Source organism: Zalophus californianus, chromosome 4 (assembly GCF_009762305.2).
Source record: "Zalophus californianus isolate mZalCal1 chromosome 4, mZalCal1.pri.v2, whole genome shotgun sequence".
Classification (NCBI taxonomy): Eukaryota; Metazoa; Chordata; class Mammalia; order Carnivora; family Otariidae; genus Zalophus; species Zalophus californianus.
In genome coordinates, this window is record NC_045598.1 from 152,954,673 (window position 1) to 152,968,098 (window position 13,426).

The window sequence follows — 13,426 nt, forward strand, 5'->3', positions numbered from 1 at the left end:
GCTGCATTTTTAATTACCATTGAAATCAGTGCTTCGGAAATTTAAATAGTATGAGAGTTGGGCTGATAGCTTGGTATTTGAATATAGGGAAGAATGTTATGTGAATATGAAATGAAGCAAACCTTGACCTTTCACTTTTTAGTAAGCCATAGTGAAAGTAGAGATGAAAACCCAACGTATTATGCAGTGGCTTGAAATGCTGCATTGGTCTAATGCTCCTACGAGGCCTGAATTCACTGGTATCTAGGTGCTTGTCAGAGCCTCTTTGATGATGAGAAACTGTTTTTAGTAATTCTGATGATTTTTAATCTCTCTTATTCATTTATTTATTTATTTTTTGGTCTATTCACTGCTTTTATATGGTAGGCTATAAATTTTCTCTTTAATCTCATTTTCAAAAAAATGTTAATTGCTCAGAGTAGTCACGTTGTTTTCATTAATCTTCATAAACAGGAGTTTTTTTTAAAGATTTTATTTTATTAAGGTTTTTTTTTTTTTAATTTGTTAGAGAGAGGAAGAGAGAAGGCATAAGCAGAGAGCAGAGGGAGAAGCAGGCTTCCTGCTGAGCAAGGAGCCCGATGTGGGACTCGATCCCAGGATCATGACCTGAGCCGAATGCAGACGCTTAACCGACTGAGCCACCCAGGCACCCCTGACACTTAGGAGTTTTTTTGTTTCAAATGCCTTGCACTGTTTAGAAGCCCCAGAAAACTTTTTGATAATGCTGAATTTCATTTAATTTGGGGATAAAGATATAAATTTTTTTTTTTTTAAGATTTCTTATTTATTTATTTGACAGAGAGAGACAGGAGAGAGGGAACACAAGTAGGGGGAGTGGGAGAGGGAGAAGCAGGTTTCCCGCTGAGCATGGAGCCCAATGCGGGGCTCAATCCCAGGACCTGGGCTCATGACCTGAGCCGAAGGCAGCCGCTTAACCAACTGAGCCACCCAGGCGCCCAAGATGTAAATTTTTTAAAGGGAGTAAAAAATAACATGAACTAAACCACCTGAAGTGTTTCAATATTTCCTTAGGATATTTTAGAGGAACTCAAAGCAGCGTGCCAGTGTGTGGAACCCATCAAATCAGCCGTCTGCATCCCCAGCCTCCTGCTGACAACATCCGAAGAAAAAAGCCAAACTGTACTGCCTGATGAAAAAATTGGCAAGAAAAGAAAATGGAAAGATGATGGAGAAAATGCTAAACCTGTTAAAAAAGTCATCGGTGATGGAACTAGAGATCCACATCAACCATCTTCTTGGATCTCTCCAGCTACAGGCATTATAATCAGGTACAGGCTGAATTTGCTCTGAACCCACTGAACAATTTTAGTGAAGACTTGCTCTGTTTTCACCAGTGGCTCAGACACTGTATATGATGGAAGTTTCCATCTTAAGACCTTTTCTCTCTTTCAGTGATTTGACGATGGAGATGAACAGGCTCCGGTTGATCGGTCCACTTTCCCACTCCATCCTGACTGAGGCGCTAAAAGCTGCTTCTGTCCAGACCGTAAGAGTCAGTGTGACTGTGGTGCTTTATTCCACTCATGTCCTTCTTAGCAAATTTGTGAAACCTAACATACTTCGGTAGCATTGGGGTCATGGTCTATAAATGTTTATTTCTCTACCTGTGCTTATTATCAAATATGTCATCATCTTTCACTTCTAGGAGTACAGATCTCAGCGAATCTAATAAGTAAACTGACTTGTTCTTATTTAAATGCAGACTATCCTTGTAGTCTGTGAGTTTTGTGTTTTATGGGTAACAGAGCCCTTAAAATTACTGAAAGTGTGTTCTGTTTTTTGTTTGTTTGTACTTGTTTGGTGCATATTTTTGGGGCTGTTTTTTTTTTGTTTTTTTGTTTTTAGTTTAGTTTCATTTAAATTCATTTACATATAGTGTATTATTAGTTTCAGAGGTAGAGTTCAGTTGTATATAACACCCAGTGCTCATTACATCACGTGCCCTCCTTAATGCCCATCACCCACTTACCCCATCCCCCCACTCTCCTCCCCTCCAGCAACCCTCAGTTTGTTTCCTATGGTTAAGAGTCTCTTACAGTTTGTCTCCCTCTCTGATTTCGTCTTGTTTTATTTTTCCCTCCCTTCCCCTGTGATCCTCTGTTTTGTTTCTTAAATTCCGCATATGAGTAAAATCATATGGTATTTGTTTTCTCTGACTGATTTCACTTAGCATAATACACTCTAGTTCTATCCACATTGTTATAAGTGCCAAGATTTCATTTTCTGATGGCTGAGTAATATTCCATTGTATATATATACTACATTGTCTTTATTCATCTGTCGATGGACATCTGGGCTCTTTCCATAGTTTGGCTCTTGTGGACATTGCTGTTACAAACATTGGGGTGCAGGTGCCCCTTCAGATCACTATGTTTGCATCCTTTGGATAAATACCTAGTAGAGCAATTGCTGGGTCGTAGAGTAACTCTATTTTTAACTTTATGGGGAACTTCCATACTGTTTTCCAGAGTGGCTGCACCAGCTTGCATTCCCTCCAGCAGTGTACAAGGGCTCTCTGGGGCTAGTTTTAAGGGTCTGTGATCCCTAAAAGGTTAAGAGCAATGTGTCTGGTGCGGCACTGTCCAACTTTCTGCAAGGATGATATTCTTCTGTGGCGCCGAGTATGGTAGCCATTAGCTACATGTAGCTCTTGCGCACTTGAAATGTGGCTAGTGTGACTGAGGAACTGAATTTGTACCTTCATTTAATTTTAATTAACTAGAAATTAAATAGAAATAGCTCTCTGTGGCCATCGGCTACCAAGTTGACCACACAGGTCTAGAGAAGAGCGACGAGTTTAGGAATCAGACACTCCGGGTTCAGATTCGGTTTGTTTCCCAGTGTTAGTGCAACTAACCCTTCCATGCCGGTGCCTCTCACAGATTTGACAGGGTCAAATAAGATGTTAGGTCGGAACAGATTTTGAGCTGTTAGAAGAAAGATACTTTAAAAATCAAAGGCTACTTCTGTCTGCCTTCTGTTGCTTCCACACCTGCCTCAGCCACTGTGTCTCTTGACTGCACACTGAAGCAGCTTCCTCACTTCCTCTGCTCTTCCTTCTTTTCACTCCATCCTCCACGCAGGAAACAGATTGATCTTTTAACAATTGATTCACATCATGTCACTTCCCCGATTAAAAGCTTTTGAATAGCTTCTTACTGTATTTGTGGTGAAATCCACAGCCCTTCACGTGACTGCATTCTCTTGTGCCTTCCTGCCTCTCTGGTCTGTCTTTCCACATCCGCAGCTCAGCCATGCTAGCCTCTCAGGTTCTAGAATATGTCAGGTCTCCGCTCCCTTAAAGCCTTCACACCTGCTTTTTCTCTATCTGGCTGAACTTTCTGCCCGCACCCCCTCTCTGCTTCGCTAAACCTTCCTTATTCTTCAGATTTCAGCCTCTGTATCATTTCCCTCTGGAATCCCTTCCTGACCCCCAAGTTAAATGATATAAATTGTATTATATTTCATTGCATTTTGCACATTTCCTCAGTTTATGTCTAGATTCGCTTGAGTACTTATGCGATGTTCACATTGAACTTCGTGATGGCAAGGACTCTGTCCCCAGTGCTTAGCACAGTGCTTGGCACAGAGTAGGGGCTCTACTCTAGCTAATCAGTTGCTCAGGGAGGATTTGAACCTAAGAAGTTTGGTTCTAGAGCCTGTACTTTAAACCCACAAGCTATACTACCTGAGTTTCTGTGAGGTAAATAGCCCGTATGTTCACAGGTTGCTTCTGTAGAATGTGTAGGAGCATATCCTCCTTCAGTGAACTTCAGTGTGAATCATGGCTGTAGGTTCTCTTTCTTGGTGTGCACCTGGTGCTGAGGTGCTTTTTGTCTTTTTGTTTTGTTTTAAGTTTTAATTTTTTTATTCATTTAAGTCATCTCTATACCCAACGTGGGGCTCGAACTCATGACCCCGAGATCAAGAGTCGCACTGTCTTCTGACTAAGCCAGCCAGGCACCCCTGAGGTGCTTTTTGAAACCTTGCTCAATTCCTGGTTCTGTCTGGGAAAAATATAAGTAAAATATTTGTTTATCTTGTTTGAAGTTTCTAGGAATAATGTAATTATAAAATATCCGTTTGCCGCAGATTGCTTCAAACAGTCTGGGTTTGGTTTTTCTTGGGCGGGGAGGGTGTTACTGCTTAAATTGGTATGCACTTGGCAGTAGTGGGAGAGGAGCAAGGAGCAGGCCTCTTGTCAGGAGTGTAAGGAGAGAAGAACAGAGGGGTCTCTGTGGAAACCAGGGCTGTGGGTTTTAGTGTGTGAAATCTTGAGAGAAGTGTATGTCGTTGCCTCTAATTGGAAGAGTAGTTAGGCTGGTGTGAATTATTGTGTTAAATATGGTGGCAGTTGCCCACATCTCTCAGCCATAACAAAATGATCAGGTCTGATTCATTATTTGGTGAATAGGAGTTGTTATTTTTCAGGAGGGAGAGGACACAGAGAAGATACCTCACCACTGGTGGATTGAAACCTGTAAGAATCCTGATAGCGTTTCCCTTCATCACAGACAAGAAGCCGTTTTTGAGTTGTTGGGAGGTATTCAGAGGGAATACTGACTGGGTGGCTTGGGGAAGAAGGGCGGAGTGGGAAGTGGGCTAAAAGAGTGTTCTATAGTGGGGCTAACTACACGGAGCAGTGCTTTTTAACTTGTAACTTCTTGTTGTAATATGGCAAGAGAACATGGAAGAGAGGTGCCTGACTCAGGGCACCTAGGAAATTCTATTTGAGTTTCTGTTAGCATTCCGAATAACTGGCATTCTGATATGATAGGTAAATGCATAGACCAGGTACTAAACTGAGGTCTATACTTAGCTGTACACAATTAAGCTTGTGTGTGAAGCTGCTGTAGTTATCACTGTTGAAAATATCCATGCTCGTGTTGTAAAATAATCTATTATGTTAATGTTTTTGGTAAGGAACGTTACTGTTTACGAATGTTAATTTACTCTCTAAAAGTATTAATGGGACAAAAGAAGAATATGTGTTTTTTAATAGTCCAAGAAGAAATTTTTATTAAAAAATTTGAAAATACAAGCCAATATGTATATATTGTGAATGATGTAAAAGCTTGGTTTTTTGTTTTTGTTTTTGTTAAAGGAATAACATCACCCGCAGAAATTCCGGCCGGTACTATTTTGGGACTGACAGTTGGGGATCCTCGAGTAAATTTGCCTCAGAAGAGGTCCAAAGTTTTGCCCAATCCAGAAAAATGCCAAGGTAAAGTTTCTAGGACACCCCTGGTTTTCCTTACCATTTTGAGTAGTTTAGTCCCATGAGAAGAGTTCTGACACCTCTGCATTAACTTCATTTGTAAAAAGTTAGGGTGATCTTTACCTGCCTCCCTTTCACGGTGATTATGACCAAAGGAGATGGTGTGTATGGAAGTATCTTTTAGCTAGGAGACATGTAGTCTGATCCTTATGTTCATTTTTTCTCCCTGAGTTCTTTTTTTTAGTATCTGGTAAAACCTGTCTTTCTGCAAACTGGGGTCTCTGAAAATGCCTGGCATTTCAGAATTTTAATTGTGAGGAAGGGATCTGCACCCGCAGTTGGTCTTGTGCTCATTGGAAGCCTCTGTCTGACCATACAGATGATCCAGGTTCGAATCCTGGCAAGGCCATCCCAGGTGCTGAAGGGTAAGATATCTTGGTTTAGACTCAGTAGAGTGGCCTGTGGGAGGTTGTTGGGCAGGGGTGGCATTGGAAGGTGGGTAGGAGCCAGCTAAAATTTTAGTCTGATCTGGGATTTGCAACAATGGTGATAATATCGCACTGTATTTACTGTCATTTAAACACTATTAATTGGAAGAATCATTAAAATTACCTTCTGGATTTTGAGAGGAAAAATACAGGTATGTGTAGTAATAACTTCAGTTTCTTTTTTTTAACCTCCACATGTAGTTAATAGCTTATTATTAGTCTGTCAGAACCTTACATGAAAGGTGGATTGGAAGAGAGAGAGTTTGAAGATCTGTAGGCAGGTTAGTTAATTATGGAGCTTCAGACATTACTCAATGAGTTGTTGCCTCTTTTCTTTTTTAATGACATTATTGTCTGGTGCAACCCTAAAAGTTGCAGTGTCGACTAAGCATTAAACGTTGACTGTCATAATTGCCTTAAAGCTGTAGTTTAAACTCCACTTACTTTCCCTCACTGCTTCAGATCCTTTTTTGGAATGAGGCAGTTATGTATTAAATCCTTTTTAAGGCTTTTATCTTAATATGAATTAGTCCCAGGAAAGTTAAAGTCTACCTTGAAACACATGATTTAATTTCTATAAAAGCCTACCATCTTGGTAGTCCTGGTATTTTATTAAAACCTGTTTTAGGTGATTTCATTGAAGAAGTATTGGTACGTGAGCTACATAAAGAAGTAGACTTTTTGAGGAGCTAGAATTATACCAATATTCCTAACAAATGTAACATATCATCTAGGATGATAATTTAAAACTAAAGTTAGAAATCTACTTTGATGAGCTGTGTCAGTTAATAAAAGATTGATCCTTGGAGGAATCTCATGTTATGATGATCGAAAACTTAATCCTCCGATGTACTTCCAGTTTCTCTTCCTATATCTGAAGTCATCCTCTGTCTATTTTGACTCGGACAAAACAGACCAATTTTGGTGCTACTTAAACTGTAAAGAAGGGTTTGCCTGATTTGGAGAACAAACCATTGTCTTACGTGTGCTGGGAACGAGAGGATTCTGAAGAAAGGGGGTGTATGACTGTGATACCGCGATTATAACAAGAAATACGTATTTAGGCCACTGTGCAGCTGCCCCTTTCCTGGCATATAGCTCCTAAAATCCTTGTAATTCCCTAAGTGATAAAAGCCTTAAAGCCTGAAAGGCTAAAGGAGCGGCTTTTCTTATTCATTAAAGTTCCTTTCAGTCACAACCTTTATGTTGATGAGGTGGAAAGTCTCTAGGGATGGTGGGCTGGTTACCGGGGGACCAACCACCCCAACCACAGGGTTAGAGGGTTGGGACTTCTGGGCCACTTCTACCCCCGCCCCACCCAGACCTGCTTCTGGGAGCGGGCACGGGGGTGAGGGCTTGACTTTGTCAACGGGCAATGATTTAGTTGATTATGCCTCTGTAAAAATCTTACACAGTTGGGGTTCAGAGAACTTCCAGTCTGCTGAACACTTGGAGGCGTTGGGAGGGTGGTGAGTCAGAAGAGGGCCAGGACCTCATTCCCTCATACCTTACCCTGTGCATCTCTTCCATCTGCCCTTTCTGAGTTAAATCTTTTAATTAAAAACAACAACAACAACAATAATGGAGTAAGTAAACTGTTTTCTTGAGTTCTGGGAGCCATTCTAGCAAATTACTGCATTTGAGGAGGGGGTCATAGGTGAGACCAATTTCTAGCCACCTGCTCAGAAGTATAGGAGACCAGGGACTTGCAGCTGGCGTCCAAAGAAGGGGCAGTCTTGTGGGACTGAGCCCTTAACCTGTGGGATCTGACACCCATCTCCAGGTAGGTTAGTGTCAGAATCGATGTGAATTGTAGGACACCCAGCTGGTGTTGCAGGACTGCTTGCTGTGGGGAAAACGGCTGCACATTTGAATGTCCGAAGTATTGGGAGTAGAACAGCAAGACTGTAGAGAAGGAAGCAGTCTTTCAGTGAAGAACTTGAACTAAGGATGCATATTTTTAGATGCTGTGAAAAAGTTTACTTGATCATTTGATCCTTGATTTTGAATTGAATATTAATAATTTTTTTTTGCAAATCTTTTCAACTTAACAACAGCATTTCACTATGTAAGTAACTGGTTTTCCATGTGAGATTTTAAAATATAAGTCCTGTTGTACTGTTATTTTAGGTTGTATTCTCCTTAGCATCTGCTGATTCGCTCTGATAGATTATTTTAACTAGTCTTTGTCATCCGGAGATGAATTTGCTTTAGAATATGCTTTACATGTGCTCATGGGCTCTTTATAATCTTTCTCTTTATGTACTCTTTGATAGTGTGTACCCAGAACACAGGAAGAACCAGTCAAGTTGCCTTTAGAGTGACAGGTGAAACCCCAAGCACCTTTAGAGCACTGAGCTGCGGTGACTTTGTGAAGTGTCCAATTATTGGTCATTTTGTACCGACTTCTCTGTTCGTGCTCTTGGGAAAAAAAGCCCTCATAGCTTCAGCTGGTCCTCTTTAACTGTTCTGCATGTTTAACTTAAAATAGAGTGGATTTGAAGACTAACTTTGGTTTATTTGATTCCCAAATGAGGAAAACTTTAATTTCCTTTGCCTCCCTAAGGAAAACTTAAGAAGGTTGTAATTTAAAATTTGGCCATCTTCAAATACACTTAAGAAAGGAGAAAAAAAGCTATTTCCTTCAACCTTTAAGTTATTCTGCAGTTGTTTAGTCAATTAGAGGCCTTTGCCTGGGTATGAAAGAAAATATGCTTATTTCAGTCGTGGGCCAAGGATTTAGAATTACATTCAGAGTCATCAGTCGTTCTAGGCCCACTTCAGTACATGCTGACTCAGCTGGTAATACTCTTTTTTTTTTTTTTTCCTCAGTAATAGACTCTTGACCTAAAAGGGCCTCTTCCCTTTGCCTTTAGACATACTCTAGTCTCTTTTAAATAGACTTTATGTTTTAGAACAGTTTTAGGTTCACAGAAAAGTTGAGTGGAAGGAATAGAAAGTTCCTGTATTCCCCTGCCCCCACATGCACAGCCTCCATGAAGCTGCACTGAGACATCATTGTCACCCAGGGTCCATAGTTTCCAGCAGGGTTCGCTCTTGGCAATTTATATTCTGTGGGATTTGACAAATTATAACAACATGAATCCATCGTCATAGTATCATAAAATAGTTTCACTGCTCTAAAAATCTGTGCTCTGCCTATTCCTCCCTCTCTCTCTCTCTCTCTCTCTGCCCCCACCCCAAGCCGTTGATCTTTTTAGTGTCTTCCTAGTTTTGTTTTCTAGGATGTCATCTCCCTGGACTCGTACAAAATGGAGCCTTTCCAGATTATCTTCTTTCACTATGTAATAAGCCTTTAAGGCTTCTCCATGTCTTTTCAGGGCTTGGTAGCTCATTTCTTTTTAACCCCAAATGATGTTCCATTGTCTGGATGTCCTACTTACATTGTTTCATCTATTTATTTATTACTGTTGTTTAGAATACTTGAAGATGAGGTGGACTTTCTGTGCCTTTACATCCTCAGTATCAGCCCTGTCGTTTGTAGAGCCTCAGTTCTGTCACTCACATCGTTGGCAGCTCTCCAAAGGAAAGCAGTTGTGGGTGGAGAGGCTGTTTGAAACGAAGCCTGTTGGCTCCTAGACAGGCTCTGGGAACTTTCACAGAACACAGCACTGGTATTTGAGATGCTGGGGGTTATTGTCTCCATGAGGGATACCAGCGGCCTAGAAGCGGTTTCTGCTTTAAAGAGCTTTTATCTCAGATCTTTTCATCAATGTAATATTCTCTATCTCTGTTCTCCCCTAAAATCTGTCACCTTAAGGCCCAGTCGCTTCCAACTTATTTTTTTTCCAGCCATCAGCCCATGCAGGTATGTGCCTTTGAGTGTGACCTTTCAGTGTAGGCGGTTTAGATGTTAGCCAAAACACGTGAATTGTCTTTCTTTTTTCTTTCTTTTAATTTTTCAGTCCAAAAAATAGAGTTGGAAGATTTTCCCCTCTCTGGTGTTTCAATGACTTCATGTAGGAAATCTCTTCTATTGATATATATGTTTATAATTGAAAAAGTTTCTCCTTTCTTCCCACTAGGGTACTTTCTGGCATGGTGCAGTTTAAAGGGACGAAACAATATATTTCACAGAAAATGTGCTCATTCTAAAGGAATGAGAAAAACATGTTTTACAGAAGGAATAAATAATGAGAAAGGATTATAAGAGATTTGAAATAATAGAGCAGGAGAAAAAGCTGTTATCTGTTGGCTCACAACTGTTGGACCAGGAATGATATAAAGAGCCCTGAAACCAGTAGTGAAAATATGGCTTGTACTGTCCTAGCACATTATAAAGAAATTGTTCACCAATTCAGTGGTTCCTAGAATTTGGTTATCTTAAATGTGGGATTAGGCAGTTATTAAGATGCAGCTGAACATGATATTTATATCTTATACACTAAAAATAAATGTCAAAAAAAGTTTAGGAGCCTTTGCTCTTTTGCAGATTATGAAACCAGCTATAGGAGTAGCTTAATTTCTAGTGAAATAAATTCTTCTAGAGAAGTTAAGTGAGCGCCTACAAAATATTTTCTTGTAACAGGAGGTCAACCGGCAATGTTTAGAGTTTGACTTCACTGATCTAAAGGATGTAGTTTGAAGGCTTTTTCTTTTCCCTCTTAGATAATGAGAAAGTTAGACAGCTGCTTCTGGAGGGTGTACCTGTGGACTGTGCGCATAGCTTTATTTGGAACCAAGCTATCTGTAAGAATGTCACAGAGAATAAAATCTCGGATCAGGTAACTAATGGTGTAAGGATTATTGGTCAAGTCCTGAAGACAGGGTGAAATTCCTCACTCTAGATGCTGTAAAAGTTTTAATCCTTTATAGAATCCCATAGACTTCCTTTTATTTTCAATATATTGATTCAATATATTGAGCAAATATGTAAATGGATGAATGAATGATCCCTTAGGATTTTTTTCTGTTCTTAGAGAAGAAGAATCTCTAGAAAAAGTTACTACAAAGACTTTTTCTTAAAATGATAATTCCATGGTTTAAATACATGTTTTTCTTTTATTGTTTTCTTTTTCCCTTAAATGTTCTATCTTTAATTTCACAATGATTGAGCTCCTACCAGGACCAGGGATCATAGTAGATGATGGGATAGATGGCTAGGGTTGTTTGAGGAAGTACAGGTCAAAGGAAGTCCAGAGAAGGGGTACCAAGCGCAGACTAGGGAAATTGGGGAAAGCCTCCTGGATGGAGGAGCTGATATTTGGGTTGACTCTTAGATGGGTGGACAGAATTAAACCAGACTTCTTGGGGGTCAGGAGCCAAGGCTGCAGTAAAGAAAAGGGTTGCTGGAAGTGAGACCAGCGTGTCCAGGGGCCCAGGATGATGTGTTCAGTAATCTCTAAGTGGGTCAGTAGTTTGGAGTTGAGGGTGGGGCAGGAGATGAGGAAATAAATAGGGGTCAGAGCATAAGAGACCTTGAGGCATTTTAAGGATTTGGGCAGAGAATATAGCGCGCCATTGAAGGTTTTAAGCTGGGCCATGACATGATCAGATTTCACTCTGGAAACACTGTGGAAGGTAGATTAGATTAAGAATGGGGGGACGGGGGGAGGAGCTGGAGAGAGGACTTATGGTTGGATGGCCTTAAAAGAGACCCTGGAAATAGTCCTTAATTGAGGACATGATGGGGACCTGAGTTGAGGCGGTGTGGCTGGAGTGGAGGGACTGGGGTTGAAGACATACTCCTGAAGGTAAACCTGACAAGACACAGTAGTTGATTGGATGGTGGGAAGTGGGAAAGGAGGAGACTTGTAGACTAGCTCCTAAGAGTCTAGCTTGGATTCAGTACCTCAGGTAAAAGAGATCCAGAGCCTGATTTATCACTGTTGTATTCCCAGGTTCTAGAAGAGTGTTTGTCACATAAAATATACTCAGTAAATATTTGAATGGATGAGTAAATGAATGAAGAGCAAATATGTAAATGGATGAATGAATGAGTCCCCCAGCTAGGTGGGGAACACACGAGGAAAGCGGGTGCAGTAGGAAAGATGAATTCAATCCTGGATAAACTAAGTTGGAAGGTCCTCAGGACTTCCCCAGTGTAGATGCCCAGGAGACGTGTTTTGATCGCAGGAGGAAGTCAGGGCTGAGGAGATGGATATTTTGGAGTTATTATCACCGTGTAGAGATGGTAGTGGAAACTCAATGAGAGGTGAAAAGGAGAATCAGGGCTTGGTCATGCTTGAGGAGCATCCGTGAGGTAGCAGGCCGACTTGCCCGTGTGGAGGCGGTCTGTTGTGTAGTCTCTCCTGTGAGTGCTAGACTTCCCTCCTGCCCGTTCATCTCTTTTTACAGCGGGCCAGACAAGTCCTAGAGGCTTGTTCACCACTCCCTACAGTCCTTATAACAATAATTTATAGCATCTTCTCTTTTAAATCTTTTAAGACCTGGTCAGAAAATTTCTCAAGAGTCAGAGTGTTTTCCCACTTGCCCTTCCTTGAGAAGTTGTTTATTGTTTGTACCTTTTTTTTTTTTTTTTTTTTTTTTACCTCCTAACAACAAATCTTAACCAAAGTAAATGTAGGGACTGAACATCAAAATATAAAACTAATCCTGACGTAAGAGATTAGCAGAATGGATGTAGATTATTATATAACTTTGAATCATCTGGTATATTGCAGCTCAAATTTAAGATAATTTGGGGGGGTGCCTGGGTGGCTCAGTTGTTAAGCATCTGCCATCGCCTCAGGTCATGATCCCAGGGTCCTGGGATCGAGCCCCGCATCGGGCTCCCTGCTCAGCGGGAAGCCTGCTTCTCCCTCTCCCATTCCCCCTGCTTGTGTTCCCTCTCTCGCTGTGTCTCTCTCTGTCAAATAAATAAATAAAATCTTAAAAAAAAAAAAAGATAATTTGGCATTTTCTACCAAAGCAATCGTATAGAGGAAAATCATTATAGGAGGAATACCATGTATTTCAAATGCCTTCCATTTCTTTATTGAGAACATTTTTTTCCTGTTTTTTGAAAGAGCATTTAACTTTCTAAAGCTGCTTATTGGGAGAGCCAGTAGAATCTCCCAGGAAATTAGGGTGGTTGGTCTTGAATTATTTTCTTCCGCTTTAGGATTTAAACCGGAAGAGAAGTGAATTGCTGGTGCCCGGGTCGCAGCTTGCTCTAGGTCCCCAGGAATCCAGGATACCTATCCTTCTGATTCAGCAGCCAGGAAAGGTGACGGGTGATGAGCGACGAGGCTGGGGAAGCGGCTGGGACGTCCTGCTCCCAAAGGGCTGGGGCATGGCTTTCTGGATTCCATTTGTAAGTTCCTTTTCCATTCCCACTGTAACAGTGTGTAAAATACATTCCTAGTCCATACGAAGTGCCAAAAGAGTTCCAGGTTTCACGCCCCACTTAGAAATCGAGTGCTGTTTTTCTACCCCTGTAGCTAGAATTCTGATACAAGATACTTCATAACACCCCCGGCGCCAGGTTGTCATTAATAAGAGTTGGGACGACGTAGGTGTGATTTTTTTGAGATTTTGAAAGTGTCCTGATTTTTGAATTGTAATGGCAATTACTATTGAGGTAGGTTTTGTTACGTGTGTACGTGTGTGTTTTTTTTTTAGTCAAAAGAATTTGTTACAGTTTAAAGCAGTTTTTGTAATTTTCTAATTTTTATAGATGTATAGAATACATTTTTTATTTTTTAAGAGCTGAACGTATATTTTCCTATTAACTGCA

General features: G+C 40.7%; 1 protein-coding gene across 3 annotated transcripts in view; it reads left to right on the forward strand.

Annotated features, from left to right (window-relative positions):
* Window positions 1-13,426, forward strand: part of POP1 (POP1 homolog, ribonuclease P/MRP subunit) — a 35,713-nt gene that overhangs the window by 12,968 nt on the left and 9,319 nt on the right. For 2 of the 3 annotated variants that reach the window (XM_027615927.1, XM_027615937.1), the window contains 6 exons: window positions 1,033-1,289; window positions 1,414-1,513; window positions 4,453-4,564; window positions 5,126-5,245; window positions 10,357-10,472; window positions 12,812-13,003. In XM_027615927.1, the coding sequence (XP_027471728.1) occupies window positions 1,033-1,289; window positions 1,414-1,513; window positions 4,453-4,564; window positions 5,126-5,245; window positions 10,357-10,472; window positions 12,812-13,003 (897 nt within the window). The remainder of the gene's footprint in view (window positions 1-1,032; window positions 1,290-1,413; window positions 1,514-4,452; window positions 4,565-5,125; window positions 5,246-10,356; window positions 10,473-12,811; window positions 13,004-13,426) is intronic. The other variant, XM_027615948.1, reaches the window with a different exon arrangement.